We start from the raw sequence: 23,682 nt of genomic DNA, 5'->3' as shown, positions 1-23,682 counted from the left end.
TATGGCACCTAATTTAATGACAAACTGAAGTAACCCATCAGTAAAAACTTCCACCCTGCAGCTGAACATGCTGTTTGTGCCAGGATATCATTTTAGAGAGAACTAACTTGTAACTAAAACCTACACAGTCTTTTACAAAAATCACATACTGTACCTTCTAACAGTTTGTAACCACAAAGAGTAATTCATACTTCAATCTTGAAACCTAATGTTGTCCAAAGCAATTACATCAAATCTTCCCAATCTCATGTTGGTTCTGAGTTCCATGGGATTCTGCTTCTCTTTGGTGCTAGCATTCAAAAGTCCTCTCCCAACCTGGGGAGTCATTTCAGAAAAATCTGAGGGGTGAGGAGGGCCAAAGATGTGATGGCATCACTGCTTCCACCTCCCCGCTGAGTCCGTGGCTGCTTGGGGGTGGGGTGGTTAAGAGGTTGGTCCCATTCTGGAGGGAGGCAGGGAGTTGGCATGCCAGCTAGTGGTAGGGAGAAGTGATGGGCCAGGAAGGGAGGTGTCTAACCGATCGTCGGCCCCTGGTAGGGATTGGGGCCTGGCTCAATTCACTCCATCCCAGGCCACCACTGCTGCTTCATGTCTGGCTTGTGGGACCAAGGGAGTGACCCTGTCCACACAACGACATGGACATGGACAGTGAGAGCAGAATATGGTCTAAATCCTTTTAGACCATATTCTGCTCTCACTGAAACTGACATAAATACAAATTAGCTTAGCTCCACAGATGTCAATAGAATTACTCCACAGCTACACCAGCGTAACTGAGAGCACAATTTGATCCATTGTCTGTATAAATCCTACAGCTGTAAGGATCTCATGAAAAAGGGAGTTCTCGGTGTTCAAAGATATCATGAACAGCAGCCCAATGCTCTTAAATTATTAACCAAAAATTGATTTCCCCCAACTCCCACTTTCATTTTCCATAGTTACCTAGCACTTTCAGAAACAAATATCTGAGGAGCTATTGGTTTCTTTGCTTTTCCATAAATTGTATCTAAGCAGATGAACCTGGGGTTCCGTACTTCCTATTCTAGTGTGCTTAGAGCCTGATAGAAAATAGCAACAATTATTACTCACCCTTGTTCACATGGAAGAGTAAGTGGCCATATCTAATGGCTGGAGAGAAATTGCATTCCTGATTGCATGCTATTTTTTCTTTAATTTCTCAGAAATGGTACATGATAAATTATTTCTGTATGTGGGTGAGCCTTTAGAGGCTTGGCATCTCACTTAGTTGGTTGCTTGTTTTGCTGGCTTAGTCAACAAGGCCATGTTAGAAAGAAGTCCTATATATTTTGTTTTCAGTCCACATGTTGCATGAAGCTGTGTCACTTGAAGTGCTCGTGCGTTCTGGCTGCTTTAGATGTAGAAGGAGCCATGTACTGCTCAAATTCTCAGGACTATATTAAATTAGTTTGGGTTTTTATTTTTGAATGCTTTTTCCAGGGGTGCACCATATAAACGTCCCATCACTATGCATTCATTCTTTAAGTCTTAATCTGCAAGGTTTTATAAAATAGGTTTGTAAGAGCCCTAGACTGATTGCTTAGGTCATTCAAATGACCATGTGGGTAATTAACATTATGACGGAGTTCAGAGTTTCCTTTCAAGTAGGTTACCTCCACACAAACACATGGAGCAATCCATCAGAACCAGTTGAATTAAATCAAGGGTGGGCCTGTACATTGTAGCTCTATACTGTAGCTCACAGTAGCACTCATCTGTAATACGGAGGTGCGTTCTGTAGTTATTGCAGCTTGCAACATACAAATATTCTGTTGATCCAAGTGGTTTGAGACGTGTAATCATCATAGGCTGAATCACCATATTAAAAATGACTGCAGTCTCCTTACTTTATGCTAATTGGGAGTAGCCTTTAGGCTCTTGGCAAGTTGCCTTTGACTGAATAGCTCGCAAGAAACAAACAACTTATTCAAAAGTCAAATAAGAATTATTAAATCCATTCTGCATGAAGGGAATGTGTGTGTGTCATGCAGAGTTCATAAACCCCACTAGGGTGCAGCCCACCATGCAGGCCTTCCTAGCCTCAAATGGCAGTTGCCTCCTCCTTCATGAAAATCTAGCACAACATAATCTCCCAATGGCTCTGTTTCTGTAATCCTTCTAAACACCTTCAGAGTTTAAGGGCCAGGGTAGTCATATGCTGCTTCCCCAGCCTGCTCCCGATGCTAACACTACTGTTCAGTGGCTTAGCTCTTGCTAGCAACTTAAGCACATGGTTATTTTTTAAAATATCCTTATCTTCTAGGGTCATGTCTATACATTAGTTGTATTTGGCTTTGCAGTGCACATCAGGATATCATATATTTCTATACTAATCTCAACATTCCCACAGAATTACGTTGATTTGCTTCCCTTAAAACTAACTAGCAGTTTATAGACGAGGCTATAGAAGCAGCAGTAACTCACAACCACAAATTGTATCTATAGATATGTCATCATTAGAGACCACAAGCATCAGCAGCCACAAACATGTTTTCATTATTCTTCAGCTCAATACTCAAAGACATTAGCTCAATGCAAACTCCATAGCTATTGTTGAGTGCCAGGAAACTAAAGTAGTTGCAAGTGAGTTAATGTTTTTTTGCACATCTTTCATAAGAACAACATAAGACCAGTCTTATTGGGTCTGACCAATAGCCCAGTATCCTGTCTTCTGACAATGGCCAGGCCAGGTGCTTCAGAGGGAATGAACAAAACAGGCAATCATATCCCCTGTTGTTCACTCCCAGCTTCTGGAGGTCAGAGGCTAGGGACATCCAGAGCATGGGGTTGTGTCCTTGACTATCTTGGTTAATAGCCATTGATGGACCTATCGTCCATGAACTTACCTAATTCGTTTTTTAACCCTGGTATAGTTTTGGCCTTCACAACATTCCCTTTCAATGTGATCCACATTGCATTGTGTGAAGAAGTACTTATATTCTTAATTGACACTATTCATTTTTCAACTGAGAAAAGGGTTAATTTTTTTTAAATGGCCATGATTTTCAAAAGTGACTACTACTTTGGACACCTCAGTTTTTGGGTGGCCATACTGAGACACCTTAAAGAGGCCTGATTTTCAGAGGTTGTGTGATCAGCATTTTCTGAAAATCAAGCCTGTTTCAAGTGTCTCATATTGGGTACCCCTAAATTGAGGCACACAATCTTGGCCATATATGCCTAATATCAGAGGAAACAGTACAGAAGTGAAATAGTTAACACTTGGGAAAGAGGAGAAGGTTGGGAAAAACAAAACAAAACAAAAAACATCATCATCAATCTCTGGTGCCAGTTTACCCAGGATAAATTAATACTAGGACAAAAAGAACATATCTCTACCTTCGTAGCCTGAGGTCTCTAACTATGGCCAGATTGTGATACCCTTACTATTTTTAATAGTACCTTACACCACAAGTAACTCCATTGAAGTAAAAAGTGCTACTTGTGAAGTATAGTTATGGTACTATTCTGTGGAATTAAGGTTATTGCAGACTGGCCGTTAGTTTTCATATTTCACTATTCAAATGTCGTGGTTTAAGCTTTAAAAAGTGAAAAGATGCTGGAAGAGAAAGATAGAAAGATTGTGACCAACTGTCTCAGCACTTTCAGATTGAGTTATGCTAATTAAAAGTTAGCTGAGTCAAAAGGACAAAATCAAAGGCAGGTAGAGCAATAACTTTTTAAAAGATAAGACTAACCAAAAGAATATTCAGAAGTGAATGTGTCTCTGTTGTCAAACTAAAGCATAATCTACTCAAATACACATTTTATATTTTCTAGTTCCAATTTCAAAACTGGCCAGGTTGTTGGCACAGGAACTGTTTGCATTTTCTAACCAGGACTGAGCCCCAACATAGTCCCAGTAGTCAGTCAACAAGCATAGTAGAAAGAAATGTATGCTGTTGAATGTGTGTGTGTGTGTGCGTGCGCGTGTGCATGCGTGTATGTGTGTTGTGCTTGTACATACGTACATTTGACATCAAACTTTCCATAAATTAAAAAGAATGACTACTTACAGGCTCCCATGTTTGTACTTCCTTTTGTCTGCCAACTCTCCCCTTTTTTCTTATTTTCTTGCCAATTTTTTTCAGTGTCTACGTTTTCACTCAGACAAATTTTTGGTTTGTACCATAAAAAAGGTTTAGAGTGTTTTTATCTGCCACCCTAAAATTGTTCCTCTCTCATGTTTCTTCAAGACAGATTTTATTTTGCTTGCAATGTTATTGTAGCCATGTTGGTCCCAGGATATGAGAGAGACAAGGTGGGTGAGGTAATATCTTTTATTGGACCAACCTCTGTTGGTGGAAGAGACCAGCTTTCAAGCTACACAGAGCCATTCTTTACACACAGAAATAGGTCTGACTTTTTCCAGACCTGAAGAGCTCTGTGTAGCTAGAAAGTTTGTCTCTTCCACCAGCGGAAACTGGTCCAGTATATTACCTCACCCACTTTGTCTCACTCAAATGATGTTTTGTAATTCTGCTTCCTCCCTCCTTCTCTTTCTCTCACATGATTATTTTTTCACATTTGAATCCCTCACTTCACTGTTAGTCCCTCTTCCTTTATCTGTCTCCCCCTCTCTATCCGGTTCCCTTTTCACATACACCCGCCTCATCTCTTTTCCTTTCTTCTTGTTCTGTGGCAATATTTCTCCAACCCCTCAACTGCACCAACAGTTCAACCTTTCCACTGCTCTATCCATTTCTCCCTCCTATCTATTATTTCTCCCCATTCCCCACACCCAGCTTTCTATCCCCCTTCATTCCCTCTCTGTAGTCTCTCACATTGCCCCTTGATTTGTGTATCCATGTCCCCCCATCTCTCTGATTACTGCTGGGGCTTCTTTTCATTCCTCCTCTTCCTCTAAGGGTCTTCCCCCCACTCCCAACCCCGGGGGTCATTCTCTAGCCTTAAAAATATTTGCTTAACCTAATCTTAAGAAGGCCCTAATGTCTGCTCCAGTCTTCTGTGCTTCTCATTTCCCTTCAGCTGAAGTGACAGAATAAGGGACACTCTCAAAGCTTTACTCTTCCCTCAGCGTTTCCACACTGGTCTGGTGCAGAGACCTGCCCCCGGCCCTGAGGCTCTGAGTGACTCCTCCCGCCTGGCTCGCTGCTGTGGAGAGACACTGCTTGTACCTCTGCCGCTCCTGCCCAGGTCCTTGGGTAGGGCTTGGCGTCCGGCCAAGCAGAACACTTTTAAAGAAAAGCCCTCGCCATCGCCTCCTTCCCATACCGCACAGGACTTTCCCAGTCAGGAGAGCAGCCGCAGCAGCGCGGGAGCCCCAATGGGTAGGTGGTGGGGGCGGGAGCTCCACAGAACTGGGAGATGAGGAAGGTTGCTGGGGCAGGTGGGCTGGAGGCTCTGCGGGGAATTAGGGGGGAGGGTTATGGGGGAGAAAGAGCCAAAGTCATCCTTAGTGTAGCCCCTACGGACTGGAGTGGGGGCTTTGGGAGGCATTCTGCAGGTTAGTGGCCGCTGCAGGTCTCTGCTCTTGGGGTGCCGGGTTGGGGAGGCGCAGGGGCTATAGAGCGCTGCTCTTGGAGCGGGGGTGCCGGGTTGGGGAGGCGCAGGGGCTATAGAGCGCTGCTCTAGGAGCGGGGGTGCCGGGTTGGGGAGGCGCAGGGGCTATAGAGCGCTGCTCTTGGAGCGGGGGTGCCGGGTTGGGGAGGCGCAGGGGCTATAGAGCGCTGCTCTTGGAGCGGGGGTGCCGGGTTGGGGAGGCGCAGGGGCTATAGAGCGCTGCTCTTGGAGCGAGGGTGCCGGGTTGGGGAGGCGCAGGGGCTATAGAGCGCTGCTCTTGGAGCGGGGGTGCCGGGTTGGGGAGGCGCAGGGGCTATAGAGCGCTGCTCTTGGAGCGGGGGTGCCGGGTTGGGGAGGCGCAGGGGCTATAGAGCGCTGCTCTTGGAGCGGGGGTGTCGGGTTGGGGAGGCGCAGGGGCTATAGAGCGCTGCTCTTGGAGCGGGGGTGCAGGGTTGGGGAGGCGCAGGGGCTATAGAGCGCTGCTCTTGGAGCGGGGGTGCCGGGTTGGGGAGGCGCAGGGGCTATAGAGCGCTGCTCTTGGAGCGGGGGTGTCGGGTTGGGGAGGCGCAGGGGCTATAGAGCGCTGCTCTTGGAGCGGGGGTGCAGGGTTGGGGAGGCGCAGGGGCTATAGAGCGCTGCTCTTGGAGCGGGGGTGCCGGGTTGGGGAGGCGCAGGGGCTATAGAGCGCTGCTCTTGGAGCGGGGGTGCCGGGTTGGGGAGGCGCAGGGGCTATAGAGCGCTGCTCTTGGAGCGGGGGTGCCGGGTTGGGGAGGCGCAGGGGCTATAGAGCGCTGCTCTTGGAGCGGGGGTGCAGGGTTGGGGAGGCGCAGGGGCTATAGAGCGCTGCTCTTGGAGCGGGGGTGTCGGGTTGGGGAGGCGCAGGGGCTATAGAGCGCTGCTCTTGGAGCGGGGGTGCAGGGTTGGGGAGGCGCAGGGGCTATAGAGCGCTGCTCCTGGAGCGGGGGTGCCGGGTTGGGGAGGCGCAGGGGCTATAGAGCGCTGCACTTGGGGGATCAGGTTTCTGCTTGGGGATCTGTAGTGTCTAGTTGCTCTTCCTCCTCCTCGCTGGGCTTGTTCTCCGCCAGCAGCGTCCGACTGCTCAAGCAGTTTATTCTTGTGTGACCCCACTTTGTGACTCCAGTGCCGGCCCCCGCAGCGCGTGGCGGGGTGCCCCTGGCAGCCGCACGTGTGCTGCTGTAACACAGCTGTGGCCGGGCTGCTCAGGGAACCAGAGCGCGCCCTGGCAAGGTACCGCCCTAGCCTTTGCTTCACCTGCTGCTTTCAGGCAGCCAGCAGGGAGGCGGGGTGGTGCTCGGACACCCACTGAGGAAAGCGGTGCGAGCGCCCAGGCCAGGCGCTAGTTATTCCAGCCGGGTGGGGATGGAGCCGCCTGGCCTGCTGCTCTCGGTCCTGCCCACGCCAGGTCTTTCGGGTCACAGGGCCACCAGTGATGCAACTCCAAAGTGCCCGCCTTCGGATTCCTGCGGGCGATGCAGGAGGACCCAGGGCTTTACACAAGCGCAAGGCTGGGTAGAATCATAGGACTGGAAGGGACCTCAAGAGGTCATCCAGTCCGGTCCCCTGCCCTCATGGCAGTGAGTAATAGGGCGCGTGTGTGCCTGGCTGCAGCCAGGGAAAGGCAGACTGAAATTTGACTAAAGAGGAAATCCCTTGGGGCCGCTGTTCGCTCAGTGCTTGTGGCGAGACTGGGGCACAGTCAGCTTTTGCAAGAAGGCTCCTTGCTTCATCGCGCTCCCCTACTTTGTTTGGTCCGCTGGAAGCTCCTGAGGCTGGGCGTGCGGAAAGCTGTGGAGGAAACCCAGCCAGCGCTGCTTGGTACTCCGGGGCACCGGCCTCCCACTGAAGGGCCTAGAGGGAGCTCCGTAGGGTGTAGTGGGGGTGGAGTGGAGCTCGCCCAAACTGGGGACCTTGTCTCAATGCAAGGGTAGCTGCTCCTCTTAATATAGTGGCTAAGCTTTCATACCTTGACCAGTCCCTTTCAGAACTAATACAACACTATCAGCAGGGAAAAATCATAAAAAAATAAAATAAGTGGCAAAGAAATTGAATAAAGAAGTTAATTAAAAATCTCAGCCAACCTATACTGTGCAAATCAGAGAGGGAAATTTTCTGGGAAATATACTGATGATTTCTTTTTGCTTTTACGACCTAGGCCAGAGCATCCCGGTGCATCATCTACAATTGGGTGTGTTACCTATACAAAACTACTAAAATAATCCGGAATCTGACCAATCCTTTCCCTCCCCAAGATTTATGTGTTAGGGCTGTGGCTCTTTAATGCAACCGATTGTGTTTAGGTAGTGTAATATGGTAGTAATTTCAGAATGGTTGATGATTTTGCATGTTAATGTATTGCAAAGTTTGGAGCCAATAGGGAAAATTAAAGGACACCATTTTATTAATTTTTACATAATTTAGATAATTCCTTACAATAATATACATCAAGAAATGCTATAGCAATCCTTAGATAGGTATTAGGATGAAAGATCCCATTTTTGTTCTTAATTAAAATTACCTATTGTCTGGCTAAATTAGAATTAATCGCCAAAGAAGAGAAATATTATTCACCTTGACCCAGTCACCTATTAACTGCATCTGGATCTGAAAAAGATTTCCCAAAAGAAAAGGGTCTTCAGAGAAACATGAAGTTCAAATACCCCAAATGTGCAAATTATATTGAAATTTGACTAAAGAATAAGCACTCCTAAACCAGTAATATTAAACTGATCTAATTGTAATTCTGATTACTATTATTTTTTTTTACCATTTACTTAGCATTGAAAGCTATAGACACAATACTGAAGATTGCAGGTTCCTTTGCCATAAGCCCCTTCTTTCACATGCTCATAACTTTCTGAAAACTTCACCTTTTCAGATGAACTTTCTTTGTCTGATCTTGACTAAAGGTAGTTTTCTAAAGACAATTTGAGCAAAATATTTTCAGGCATTGTTTAGGTGAGCTTTAAAAAACAAGCAAGCAAAAAACCCGTTTCATATAAAAAACACATATAAATGTAAAGACACATGAATGTTGAATCTTGGCATGTAAATAGTGCTAAATGGGCACTTTATTAGATTTGGGGGAAAAATTAACAAAGTTTGAAAATTAAGTACTGAGCTTTCACAGTGGGAAATCTCATTAAGCCTAGAGGTAGTTTCCTTTAGAAGAAGAGCACTGTGTTTGCATGTATAATTCAAGCAGTAGGTGTTTTTTTCATAAAAAGTTATTTATCTGCTGTCTCTTAACCTGAAAGCTCCTGCACCCATATACCGCCCACCCACCCCCCACCCCCCGGCCCCAATGTTGTGTTTGTGTGGTCATTAGATCACACATTCAGTTCAGATTTCTCAGGCTTCCAGGTTTTGCAACTCAAAATGCATTTGGGCCTCCAGACTCCAGGAAATTTAAGTAAAGGGTCGGGGAGCAGTTCCTAGGAAGCAAGTCATTAATCTGACCGCCTCACCTTTCTGACCCTAGTAGGGAAAGGAGTAGTCATTATGCCTTTTGGCCCCCAGCCCTGCTGAGTGAGGGCATCAAGTCTACCTTGCACATGTATTATTGGAACAATTGAAGGTGTGCTCTTTTGTCTACAGTATGAAAATTACCCATAACTGGCACTGGTGTTGCTAAACCAGTAATATAGTTTAGCTGAAAGTGAGCAAAAGACAAACCATGTTCATCTCTGTTATAGAAATCAGTTGAACACAAACTGAACACAATTTCTCCTTGGCTACAAAACTAGGAAATTTAAATTAAAAAAAAAGAGATTACATTAAGGTTTTATAGTCCAAATTTCAAAAAGGTTCACACAGCACTGCTAACTCCCACCTTATATTTATGTGGTACTATTTCTGTTTTTCTTGCTAAATTGGTATGCTGTACCACAAAACATTTGCTGTGGGATGTGCCATGTGCCTGAGTTAATATTTGTTTAAAAACCTTAACTTTCCTTGACTTTTATGTAATCAGTGCAATCTTAATGTTGTACTAGCAGTTTTTTATTTAATTATAGAAAAAAAAATTCAAATCAGGGTCCTCTGCCCCAGCAGTTGTGTATCCAATAGGTGTTTCATAGTCAACAAAAACCTACTTTTCCCTATCTAAATTGATTAATACTTTAGGGGGGGAATTATTGTCACCTCATCTAAATCAAATACATTTAATTTTTCAGTAATTTCAAAGATTTTCTTCTGAGAAGAGCTGCCCATTTCAAATTTGGGATCATGTGATCACTTTGCTCCAAATACCTTCCTTTCTTCCTTGATATATTTTCACTAAGAATTTGTCTCGGCCCTAGATATGTTTAAGAGTTACCGTAAGAGTGTAGGGACATGACATCTGTTTCTGATTTGAGTTTTTAATCGTTGGCCCAGAGATTCTAGAAACTTTGCACATTTCTAAAGCAGGACCTAACTTTTTCTTGGGATTGGTCTCATTGAGCCAGAGTACAATGGTCACATTAATGCTAATGGGAGTTGGAATTTTCATGCTTTCCACCAGCCTGGTATTGAATGGTATTGAATGTTAAATGGATACTCCAAGCAGATGCTTGGATGGTGTGTTTTTCTCAAAGGATTAATCCATCTGTAATTAACCAGTTCAGACAGATTCAGTGCTTAACTAGAAGATTAAAGATATTTCATGTCTTTTTGCTTTAAACAGGTATTATTTGTCTAATACGTTAAAAATATTTTGGCAATGATGAGGTGAAAGTAGTATAGATTGCTCTTTGGGAAATATTCCGCTGCAGTGAAAATAAGTTAGTCATGCAGTTCATTTTGCAGAAAATGTGGGAAAAAATTATAGCCACATTGCCATTAAAATAATACATTCCTTTAGTATATTTTACAAGACAGAATCAAGGATGATGATACAAACTGGAAATACTTTCTGGCCTCTTTGGGTCTGACCTTACTGAAAAAATGCCCAATGAGGGGAAAATTTTAAATAGTTAATGAACTTCTTCACACCAAAAGCCAGAGAATCCCTCACCCTGAAAGTAATACTCTGTGCCAGATGAACTGTCATTCATGTCCCCAACAGTTCTGGAAAAGATGGATACACAGTCAGTTTAATGGAAGTTAGTCTTAAAAACAAGTTAAAGTAAACATTTTTAAAGTCAAGGACAGTGAGGGCTCCATAAAACAAAAACTGATGCCACCAACACATAAAGTGATTTTTTTTAAAGTGCTGAGCTGCCACTGAAGTCAATGGGACTGCTGGGTGCTGCTCAACACTTTGGAAAATCAGGCCAATTATTTAGGTGCCTAAATATGGACTTAGTAGCACAACGTTAGGCTCTCATTTTGAAAATCTTTGCTCTGGTGCATTCAAGAACTTGATCAGCTTCCCTGGTGAAGGAGAGTGAATCCCTGAGACTTAGTTTAGAAATGGTCAAGAAGTAAGTCAGAGCCATAAACATTAGTGTTGACTGATTTCCAGAGGTACCACCATGGCCCAGGAAATTCTGCCAGTTTATCTCATGGAGTTTTCCTAAGAGCCTTCCCTCAAATGAGGCTTAGGGACTCCACAGGGGATGCAAGGATGGTAGCCTTTCAGGCTTGCAGCTCCCTAGAATCTGTAAAGACGGGAATCCCCGTCTGGTTTCATAGCAGTAGTCCCAGAGAAGACTCAGCAGCCTTATGCTGTCTCCAGCAGAGTGGTCAGCAGACAAAAAGACCATGGAGAGTGAATTACTGGTCCTGTGCTCCATCCCCCCCTTGCATCCACTGGTTATATACTAGAATTATTTTACCTTTTACGCTTTTGAATTTGAAAGCTAAGGCCTCCTTTCAGTGCCTGTAGAATTCAGAGAGCTACACTTCTTTTATTGTTCTTTTTTCTTCCTATTTAGGTCAAAATATCACAAACATAAATACATATGTTTAAAAGAATAATAATTGCTGGAGATATTGTATAGCAAATAACACAATGCTGCAGGTGTTCTGGAAACATCAACATGTAAAAATATTCAGGGATAATATTATGGACAGACGTAATCTTTAGCATGGGTACCTTGATATCCACTTATGTTTCTCTTTGTTTGAATTGCATAAGCGACATTTTTGTTAATTTCAGATATAGCAAGTAAGGGTATATATCCTGAAAGTATCATTAAGACAGCTTTTGGTATAGTTTATACTTATTTATTTTTATAAAGAAAAAATATATCCATGATTTTCATGTGTTGATTTTCCTTACTTTCCATATTCATTTTATCTGTGTAGCATAATTATCCTATTTGTCAAAATAGATTAAATCTTACAAAAAAACCCTTGAAAATATACTTGTTAGTACATTGTGCAATCAGTGCTAACATTTAGAGATGTTTCAGAGTAACAGCCGTGTTAGTCTGTATTCGCAAAAAGAAAAGGAGTACTTGTGGCACCTTAGAGACTAACCAATTTATTTGAGCATGAGCTTTCGTGAGCTACAGCTCACTTCATCGGATGCATACTGTGGAAATTGCAGAATATCATTATTATATACACAGACACCATGAGGTATTGTTTCATGGTGTCTGTGTATATAATAATGATATTCTGCAATTTCCACAGTATGCATCCGATGAAGTGAGCTGTAGCTCACGAAAGCTCATGCTCAAATAAATTGGTTAGTCTCTAAGGTGCCACAAGTACTCCTTTTCTTTTTGCGAACATTTAGAGAGTGTCCATAGGGCTCTTTGTTTTCAGGTTTTATTTTATTTAATTTTTCCCAGGAATTTATCAGTATTTAACAATAACAGTATTTAACATAACAATAAAAACAGGTGAAAATCAGTGCAAAAAACTATTAATAATTTTTCTGGGTAAATATCAGGCTTTATTTTGTTGGACGGAAAGACAGGGGGGGAGGGAAGTATTCAGTAGATGAATGCTTTGAATTCTGTTCATCAGTGTGGTTTGCTGCAGAACTAAAACAGATTTCAAAACACAATGCCACCTCTGAGTTTAAGAATACAGTAAAAAGAAAAGGAATACTTGTGGCACCTTAGAGACTAACGAATTTATTTGAGCATAAGCTTTTGTGAGCTACAGCTCACTTCGTCGGATGCATTCAGTGGAAAATACAGTGGGGAGATTTATATACACAGAGAACATGAAACAATGGGTGTTACCATACACACTGTAAGGAGAGTGATCAGGTAAGGTGAGCTATTACCAGCGAGGGGGAAGCGGGGGGGGGGACCTTTCGTAGTGATAATCAAGGTGGGCCATTTCCAGCAGTTGACAAGAACGTCTGAGGAACAGCAGGGTGGGGGTGGGAGGTGGAATAAACATGGGGAAATAGTTTTACTTTGTGTAATGACCCATCCACTCCCAGTCTTTATTCAAGCCTAAGTTAATTGTATCCAATGTAGCGCAAGTAGAGTAGGGGCATTAGGGGACAAGAGTTGGACACAAATAAGACACAAATGGACACAAATCAGATGTCAAGAATTGTAACATTCAAAAACCAGTCTGAGAACACTTCAATCTCTCTGGTCACTCAATTACAGACGTAAAAGTGGCAATTCTTCAACAAAAAAATTTCAGAAACAGACTCCAGCGAGAGACTGCTGAACTGGAATTAATTTGCAAACTGGATACAATTAACTTAGGCTTGAATAAAGACTGGGAGTGGATGTGTCATTACACAAAGTTAAAACTATTTCCCCATGTTTATTCTATCCCCCCCCCCCCCCCCCCCCCCCCCCCCCCGCTGTTCCTCAGACATTCTTGTCAACTGCTGGAAATGGCCCACCTTGATTATCACTACAAAAGGTTCCCCCCCAGCCCCGCCCCTCTCCTGCTGGTAATAGCTCACCTTACCTCATCACTCTCCTTACAGTGTGTATGGTAACACCCATTGTTTCATGTTCTCTGTGTATATAAATCTCCCCACTGTATTTTCCACTGAATGCTCACGAAAGCTTATGCTCAAATAAATTTGTTAGTCTCTAAGGTGCCACAAGTACTCCTTTTCTTTTTGTGGATACAGACTAACACGGCTGCTACTCTGAAACTTAAGAAACCTAAGAATACAGTATATCTTTAATCCCCAAATAAACATTTGAATAAACAGTTTACTGTTGTAGACTTAAAACTATTAGCCTATAAATATTTACATTTAATAATTGGGATACACCATTTGCAGCGCATACGCTCAACTTCATCCTTTTCTCCTGTTTTTGTTTTTTTTTAACTTTCAAATATTCCTTGTGTTCTGAAATGTATTCTCTTCCCATTTTACTGTGTCAAATCTTTAAATTGTTATCTGCTAACAGCTTGAAATGTGTACGTGCGGGGCGTGAGATTCCTCTGTACATTCAGATGCACATGCACTTCAGAGCCTGTGTGCCTGTTTGTTTATTCTGTGTATCTTCTAGACCAGGGGTTCTCAAAGTTCATTGCACCACTGCCCCCTTCTGACAACAAAAATTACTTCATGACCCCAGGTGGGGGGAACCGAAGCCTGAGCCCACCCAAGCCCCACCACTCTGGGCAGGGGGGCCAAAACTGAAGATCAAGGACTTCAGCCCCAGGTAGGGGGCCTGCAACCTGAGCCCTACTGCCAAGGGCTGAAGCCCTCAGGCTTTTGCTTCTGTCCTGGGCAGTGGGACTCAGGCTTTGGCCCTGAGCCCCAGCAAGTCTAAGCCAGCCCTGGTGACCCCATTCAAAGGGGGTCCCGACCCACATTGGGGTCCCGACCCACAGTCTGAGAACCGCTGTTCTAGACCAGCAGTTCTCAACCTACGGCTCACGGGCCACTTGCGGCCCAATCAGCACACAGCTACGGCCCATGTGATATCCTCAGGGCCATGTAGGTAGTATATATATTGTGTGGATGAGGCCCACATAACACAGAGAGAGCTGCATATGCGGCCCACAATGGTAAATAGGTTGAGAACCACTGTTCTAGACTAATATATAGCCTTACTTCAATAGGCAGCTTTGCATATACACACAGACTAATGTATTATCACAATACATATATCTTATGCAGTGTATTGTATTTTCCTAATAAAACAAGTTATTTTTATATATTAGAATGATATAAAAGTTGAGTAAAAATTAAAAAAATGAATACTTTTTGTAAAACCTGGGAATTTTTCAGTAAAAACTGATTTTGAACTGAAAGGAAGGGGCTTTTCACAGTTGTTGTCAATACGCTGTGTACATGTGTATGCACACACGGTGAACTATGAACTAGATGCTACTAAAGTAAGCAGAAATAGCATTTCTTTTCATAATGGCAATCTGTTATCGTTTTGTTTAGTTTGCAAACCAGGATTTCAAAGTACACATCACTGCTGAACTTGAGCTTTATCTTCAAGATACTGAACTTTAACATAAGAAATGCTGACGTCCATTACATTTTCACATGAACATTTCTTTATCAGAGATGGCATGATGTCTGTCAGCAAAACTTACTTTGGAAAAACATGCTTCAGAGGCCTGCAGAGGTAGTGAAACCACTCTGGGCCCTGAGCATCAAGGAATCCAGTCCAGCAAAGAATTTAAACATTTCCCACTGATTTCAGTGAGACTGCTCACATGTTTAAAGTTAGGAACATGCTTAAGTGTTTTACTGAATCAGGCTATAGTGCTCAATATCTTGCAGGATCAAGCACTGTGAACTACAGAATCAAGCTGAATGGCATTTGCCTTTATCTTGTCTCTACTTCTTACTTTTGCCCTGTCTATAAGGCAAGCTATAAAGGTAGTGCACCCAGAGCTTAATTTGAAGCAGAACACTACTTTGGGGCTGTTTGATAGTTTGGTGTCACCTGGATTAGTGATGATTTTATGGTCTGAATAAGCTTTACTGTATGTGTGATGCTGTCTTGTGTTGTTCATGATTGTTTTCCATTTGAGCTATGTATGAATCTTGGGACTCCTACATTCTTGTGTATTTCTTAGCTCGCCTCATCTTACTAGTAAACTGAAATATTAGTATTTGTTCCCTGCTGGCTGAAAGCATATTTTAAATTTTTTTTTCAGTCTGTACAAAATATCATAATTTTCTTTTTAGAACTTGTTTTCAATTTCATATTCCTTTGCACTGGACTAAGTATCCAAACGATGCCAAATATGAATCTGTGCCAATTACAGAAGTATTTCACTTCTCTCTATTAAACAGATAAATAAAAGGCAACCAAACTTCAAACACTAGGATGATCTGAAGTAAATTCAAATATTATGGATAGTTTCCTATGTAGATACATTAAAACACCTAAGCATACAGACTGCAGCATGGCAAATATTATTCATAGCTAGTTTTTACAATGAGAATTTCTACAAATAGTAAACAATAAATATGTGTCTCTATAGTTTCTATTTAATAGGGAGGTTGCTTTAGTATGTACTCAAACTTTGCTTAATATTTTTGTTTTCTATTTTTTTTAAATTTCTTATTCAGTTTACTGCCTGCACTTATATTTTCAAAACCCTTCCTTGTTCAAGTTTTTGTATATAGTTAATGCCTCTTAATTGATACATAACCTAAATATCTTAGAGTTTACTAATTATGGTATGGGACTTTAGATAAATATAACTTCCAAGCTGCAATTGCTCTACTATAGATACACAATACAAAAACAATTTCATTTAATTTTGAAACAAGTGTTTCAGAGTATAAAAAGCCACATATAGAGGTCTGAAATTTTACTTACCCTGTACATACATTTTATCTGTAAAAATGCTTATGGCTAATGAATACTACCAAGTTTATAGTGAATTATTTACAGTTTAAATTAATTAAGATTATTTTTCTTAATAAGAGTATTGTGTTTATTATTTAGATAAGATTATTACGTTTTCCATTGTCTTGGTAAGAAATGTGATTTCCTAGTTTACATAAATTTGTTTCTCTCTTTTTTTTTAATAGCGAAAAATAAGATGGAAAGAAAACATGGGGTTAGTATTTATTTTTTTAACTCTGAAAAGTGTTTGTTTGTTGTACTCAAGTAACGTTCCCATTGTTCCTAACATACTACATAGACATGCTGAGACAAAATCTCTGCTGATGTGAATGGACATAACCCCAGCTGAAGTCAATTGTGTTGTACCCATTTACATCAGCAGAGAATCTGACTCACTGCCTTAGAGCCTGATCCAATGTCCATTGAGGTCAATGGGAGTCTTTTGACTTACTTCAGTGGGTATTAGGTCAGGCCTTGACTCCCAGCCATTGCATACACCTAAATGTGAGCTAAGAAGAGCAGGGTGGTCTGCGAAGAATCCTAGTACCTGACACTGTGTCACATTTGTTTCAGTTAAAGTGAGAATGTTTCAGTGAGACAAAGTTTTGTTTATCAGCGTGTGAAAAAAAGACATATGTATTTATATACGTCATGCAGTTTGTAACCAAGTCTAACACACCTTACCGATTTGGCTTTTCTCATGCTCAAACTGACCTAAATCCGCTTCCTTTCAGCACTGCTTGAAAAAGAGTATCCCAACCTCCCCGGGCCAGACAGAGTGTGCAGACATTTATCTCTACTCCTGATTCCATTCTACTGAGATCAGAGCTCACTTTCTTTCTTTCTGAAGCTCCCAACAATATCTAATTGCAATTTCCTTTAAATCTCAATATCCAATTCAGTTATCAAAAAAGTCAAGTTTTGTGGGCAAGGATAAAAAATAAAGAGAAAATCCTGAAATAAAAATGAAGCAGAATGTAAACACAGCAAATACCTTCACTACAAAAAGTGTAGCTACTGACACATAGTTATGTGATGTAGTTAAGCAGGACGAGAGCTTTACATATTAGGAAGACCTTTGTTCATCTGACTGCTCTGGTATGTCTGTAGAAGGGGTGGTCTGTCTCATTTTTCTCTTATAGAACCCTAATAAGCAAATATATTCTTATGCTCATTTGTTGAAGATTTTATGCAATGTAATACAACAAAGTTTGTCAAGTAACTGTAAAACAAAAAACAAATTGCCTAGAGTAAGTTTGCATGTATTCTTTCCCATCCGTGTGTTTTATCATTTTTTATTATTTCTCTCTCAGTTGTAATCTTTACAGGAATACTTATTTCCATGAAGCACAAGGTTTCTCACTCCTAGCCCATGGACTGCACTTACTGTATCTTCCATCAGTGTAGTCTCTTGGAAGAATGTCTCATTACCATGCAAGTGTAACTAGCTCTGAACTCAAGATCAGTGTTACAAAATGTCTCAGAACATACCCATCACTGCAGCAGATGTAATTCATAACAGTTGACAAGATACTGACCATCATACTGAGTTGTGTTTTTGTGAATGCCGTGGATTCAAATGTAGTATCACTTTAATATGATAGATAAAAGACACTAGTTTATACTTCCAATGTGGTGGACTCAATAAGTCTTTCCATATCTAGCTTCCTTAATAATTGAGCAAATTGGTGGGAATTTCATTTGAGCTATGTTTAGAGGTTCCACTATTGACCAAAGCTTCTCAATTCACTAACTGCAGGCAGGATTTCCATTGTACAGCTTCTTTCAATTGGACCTTTGGGGCTGTTTTTCTTTGCATTGAATTGGATCTGAATTATTAACATTATTGCAATAGTCTAAATATAAAAATTACTGAAATCTCATAACATGAGATCAAACAATATCAAATGCCACTTTTCAACAACAATTAATTCCAGAAAAACTTGACCTCTGGAACAATTGATTTTTTAAACCTCAAACTAAATTATCTCTTATATTTAGCCTGCATATTAATATTGATTGCTTTTTAAAGCCACTATTTGATAATCTTTTTCACTTTAACTAACTGTAGCTGACGTACACAATTATGTTAATCTGTGTTCAAAGATCCTTCTATACTTGATCTTTTGCCACAAGGGTTATATGGCTTAGTATCAAGATTTCCTGTGATTCCTATACTAGCTAGCCTCACAAGACTGTAATGTCCCAGTTTAAGAAGTCTGAACTATGCGATATCCAAAACAAGTTGTAATTTATGAAATTCTTCTCAGAAGTTAGGTAATTTCTTATTGTACACACTAAAGCTTTCCAAGTTTTCTAAAAAGCAAGGTATTAATCACAGAATTGACTAAAGTCTAAGGACCAGATCCTCAGTAGGTGTAAATTAACATAGCTCCATTGAAATCAAATGAAGATTTTCTTAAGATTTGATTCTGTAAGCTGCAGAACTAATAGCACCCTGCATCTTGCAGGATCAGGCCCATAAACAGTAAGCTATGAATAGTCATGGCATAAATATGAAAGGCCTAGAGCATTCTCCTGTTCCCTTTCTTGTTTCTCCACAGAAAACTCATTTTAAAATATAATTTGTGACACTGTTTCAGCTTTTCTATTTTCAAGGTACTGTAGCTGTCTTGTAGTGTTCAGTAACAAAAGCTGTACTGCTCTGATAAATTATGATTTATAGCAGAGATGCCCACATTTTGAGACACAAAGGACTGTACTGAAAACTGGTTGGTACCTGACCATCATTCATACATGTAAATCATGTTATCAAAATTAAACAGTCATCCTATCTGCATCTACATTAAAACTCCTAGATAGATTAAGAGAAATTGCATGTTCATTGTCACCAGCAATAAAAACCTGCCGCTGATCAGTTTTATCCTTGCCCTGTAGTTATGGCAAGAGGACAAGATGCATTCTATTGAGACATTTTCAAAGTGCCCGTTACATTAGCCTTTAGGTTCCATGTGGGATGCTTTAGGTTGTGTTTTGGCCTTGCATGCAATTTACTGTCTCCTGTTCCTATAGGTTTGGATTCAAACACCTTTTGTTATCCATCTGTTTTCCATTCCACATTGGAATCCTTTTCTCTTAATTTGGTAGATAGAAAGATTCCTATATTTATAGCTAAAAATCTAGATCTTGTATATTTTTTTCAGTTAGCCCATATTTTAGATCTGTACTATATTTGTGGGACTGTACTGACACTGAGAAGGCCAGAGTTAAGATATGGCCCAGTAGTTTGTGAAGCTAGTGTGCTGTTGCTGCTGAGATGTAGATGTATCTGTTACGATTCATACTACTCTATTATCCTGTAGAGGTACAAAACAACATTTTAGGTGATGGCACAGAGGTACTTATCAAAGTCACAGTGAAAATATACTAGATAGCATTTCAGTTTGTGTATAAAAGAGCTTACAGGTTCCAGTTTCAGGGCAGATAAAACAATAATGATTATTGGCTCAAAAACGTTAACCATTATGCAGAGCATTTTAGCAAACAAAAGGTTTTTAAAGATCTGTGCACATATATTGGTTGTATTTGCCTAATTTTGTACTCTGTTGCTCTCACCTCAGTACTCAGCATGCAACTCAATAATTCATGAATCATCAACTCTTACGGCTTAAGAGATCCAGCATGCAAATACTCACAGTAATATACTCATGTATTTGCATGCCTAAACTTTACCTTCACTGGGTGGAAATACTGGGTTCTACAGGGCTCTTTAATCTAGTGGGAAAAGGTACATGAGAACCAATATCTGGAAGTTAAAGCAGACAAATTCAAATCAGAAATCAGGCACAAATGTTAACAGTGAGGGTGTTTAACCACTGGAACAAATTACCAAGGGAAGTGGAGGATTCTCTTTCTCTTCTTGATGATTTCATATCAAGACTGCTTGTCTTTCAGGAAGATTTGCTTTAGTCCAACACTAAAGGTTCATCATTTGCACCTGACAAGAGAGCTCTAAAAATGTCACTAGATTTTAATATAAAACTGTAATTGAATAATAACAATGTTTTGCATATTTTGGGATACTAGTCAGAACTACTCTAGACATTAGAAGCCTAGCATCCCAAATATGCAATATATGAAGTTTTTATTCAATTACAGTTTTGCCTAGCTCCATTGCAGTCAATAGATCTAACTACACTGGTATGCGATAACTGACCTGTAACTGGTAACATTTGTACTGACTCGGGCTAGAATTACGGATTGTGGCCAGATAATGATCCTCTTTATACATTTAATGGCTTTGTTGGAATTCACATTGTACCATTGTTCCCCTTCAGCCAAGTTGCTTTGGTTTTCCACTAAGCATCTTCTTCATTGTCATCAATGAGTTCTGTGAAAGATTCTCCTACTATGGAATGCGAGGTAACTTCCTTTTCAATCTTCACCTACTTTTGGTTTCAGTTTCTGATTATCACCTCCCTAACAGATTGTTTTGTTCCCCTTCTAGCTGTGCTTGTTCTGTACTTCAAATTTTTTCTCCGCTGGGATGATAACCTATCTACAGCCATCTACCACTCATTTGTTGCTCTGTGCTATTTGACTCCAATCCTTGGAGCAATCATTGCTGACTCCTGGCTGGGAAAGTTCATGTGAGTGCTTATTTAAAAAGCAAAACAATCAAATGAAGGCATGACTGAAAAAAACAATGACATTCCAACTGTTGCTTTAGGGAAAGAGTGTTTTAAACCACCCTCGGGATTCAAGAATACTCTGTCAGGAGCTGGTGTTCATGAATTCAGATTTGTAGAGAGGCTTCAAGTTTTAGTAGGTTTCACTCAGAACTGGAAGTGAGGAAAAGCTTGAGTCACTGACAGAAATATTCATTGGGACAGAGAGAATGTGAGAATGATTCAGGCAGGGCACTCACCAGTGAAGTGGGAGACCCAAGTTCTAATTCTTTTGCTGAATATTTAATTATTTATACACAGCAGAACAGCTTCAACAGGAGAGATCTGCCCCACACTACTACATAGCCCAGTGGTTAGGACACTCAGCTTGGAGTGGAAAACCCACATTCAAATTCTCTCTCTGCCTCAGGCAGAGGTTAGATTTGAACCTGGGTTTCCAAGGTCCTGGGTGGGTGTGCTAACCACTAAACTAAAGGTTATAAGGGGTGAGGGCATCTCTGTTGTCTTTGTCTTTTGTGGGGGTTTAGGTGTGCTTTGCGCATGCCTACCTGATCAGGCCCTGAAGGCAAGATAGTCCAGCAATGCATAGTTTCTGGTCCCACTGAAGCTTAGAAGTTAGTTAGGCACCAATCTTCTGGTTGGTGTCAAGATTTAGTCAGCTGTGTGCATGCCCAGCCACTGAAATGTAGGCTCTTTGAAGACTTTAATGGGGGAAACATAGGCATCTATAGGGTTATGTGGCAACCAAGCAGGAGGTTGTGATTGCCCGTTGCACCTAAATGTTGGACTTAGAGGTTTAAAGTAGCACACTGTTTAAATCCCTGATCTTGCAAAGGCTTACTATGAGTTCAATTGGATTACTCCATTGGAACCTGGAACTTGAGTCTTGGCAAGTGGGAATAATATAAAACTTTTGATTTACTTCTAAAATATGCTTTTGTGTCATTTTAAAGCAAAAAACTACTGTAAAATTCATGGGGAAGGTTAACAGACAGGACTGTGTGGAGGTTAGCCAAAGTACTAATAATTATAGCATTAATATCATGGTGGGTCAATCTTCAAGTAACCCATCCACTGTACCTGTACACTATCTCTGTGTGGGAGTACCCTCAGGGACTTCCTCCATACTTTGTTGGACAGGGAGCTCTAGTCTGTGGAAGAGGATACATAGCATTTTTGAAATGTGCTGTACATACAAGTAAATTATACAGAACCAATTGCATTAATCAGGAGTGGCCAAACCATGGCTTGTGAGCGGTATGCGGCTCTTTTACAGTTAAAATGCAGCTCGTGGAGCCCCCGAGGTACCCTCCCATTCTCCACCTACCAGATTCAGGGGTGGGGGGAGCTCAGGACCTCTATCTTGAAGTGGGGTGCTAGGGTCGGGGTTTCTGCCCAACAGGAAGGGGTGGGGGTCTCAGGGCTTCAGCCCTGTGGGGTATGTCTGCTGGGGCTCAGGCTTCAGCAGGAGTGGGGCTGAAGCCCTGAACCCCAGCAGGTGTGCTCCAGCTCTCAAACTTCTGAAGACTGTCATGTGCAGATCAGAGGGTCAGTAAGCTTGGCCACCCCTGGCATAAATTGTCTCTCTATTGCTTATATGGTCCTCATCACTGTAGTATCTGAGCCTCCCAAATAAAGAACAGCAACAAGATTTTCTCACTGTCAGCTCAGACAAAGTCTCGCTCCTATCTGAAATGTTTTTCCCATTGTCGTTAAGACTAATACCTAAAATTATTATAACTGACAGAGATTAGAGACAAATGTAGATGTCTGTGGATTTGTACTAAGAAAACATTCAGCAAAATATTTAATCACATTTCTTGATCACACTACAATATGCACACTCAGTTGCCCAATGCAACGGCAACAGAGAAAGTCATGTTTGGTGCTAGCAGTCGGCACTACGGTCCTGATGCTAGTCTTATATTTTAGTCTTTCATAGATGAATACACTTTAATCTAAGTGAACCAGCTAATGGGCTATTCTCATTATGTGTAGTTTTCATTATTTTCCCACTTCAGTTTCAATGAAGAAAATTAGAAAACGATAAATAGTTATGTTCCCAGAGCATAGGTTGAATATTGTAGGTAGAATGCATATACAATTTGAATTTCACAATATATTCCATTTAAATTTCACAATATTACTTTTTTTCCTCACTTGGTTATTAAAGAGGAAATCATTGAAGCACTGGTAGATGGTGCAATCACAATATGTAGATGTTAAATAACATGCCTGACTACACACCTTTTTTCTAATATATTTTGTCTCATTACCTTACTTTAATTTAATTAAGTAATATAATTAAATTATTTATTTTGCTTAAGAGGAGATTACTTTTAAAATAAAGTATCAAAAGTATAACTGGTATGGGATAAATTATTTATTATTCAGGAAATGTTTTGATATATTTACAGTATCTTGTGATAAGATTCTCATAGCTATTTCATGGTGGATTTATTCATCCTGTTTATTCTAACCAATTATCTTTCTGCCTGAAACATTCTTGTGAACTAGAAAGAAATCTGAGTTAGCTGTGCAGCTAAAAAAACATATTTTCTGTCTTCTTCCTTTACAACAGGACCATTGTCTCCCTGTCCATTGTTTATACCATTGGACAGGCGGTCATGGCAGTAAGTTCGATAAATGACTTGACAGACTATAACAGGGATGGAATTCCTGATAACATTCCATTACACATGTAAGTTGCATTACACATTTCTGTCTTCCAGATTAATGCATGATGGAATAATTTAGTTCTTTAATTTACTGTACTTGTTACTTAA

General features: G+C 41.0%; 1 protein-coding gene across 1 annotated transcript in view; it reads left to right on the top strand.

The window, feature by feature from the left end:
• The first annotated feature begins 4,639 nt into the window (after positions 1-4,639).
• SLC15A1 (solute carrier family 15 member 1) overlaps positions 4,640-23,682 on the top strand; it is a 43,943-nt gene continuing 24,900 nt past the window's right edge. Inside the window, exons 1-5 of the mRNA XM_027828545.3 lie at positions 4,640-5,309; positions 16,433-16,461; positions 20,546-20,630; positions 20,716-20,857; positions 23,478-23,597. Of these exons, the coding sequence (XP_027684346.2) occupies positions 5,306-5,309; positions 16,433-16,461; positions 20,546-20,630; positions 20,716-20,857; positions 23,478-23,597 (380 nt within the window). The 5' untranslated portion in view covers positions 4,640-5,305. The remainder of the gene's footprint in view (positions 5,310-16,432; positions 16,462-20,545; positions 20,631-20,715; positions 20,858-23,477; positions 23,598-23,682) is intronic.

Source organism: Chelonia mydas, chromosome 1 (assembly GCF_015237465.2).
Source record: "Chelonia mydas isolate rCheMyd1 chromosome 1, rCheMyd1.pri.v2, whole genome shotgun sequence".
Classification (NCBI taxonomy): domain Eukaryota; kingdom Metazoa; phylum Chordata; order Testudines; family Cheloniidae; genus Chelonia; species Chelonia mydas.
Note: the sequence above shows the minus strand (reverse complement) of the source record. Positions and strands in the feature narration are given on the sequence as shown.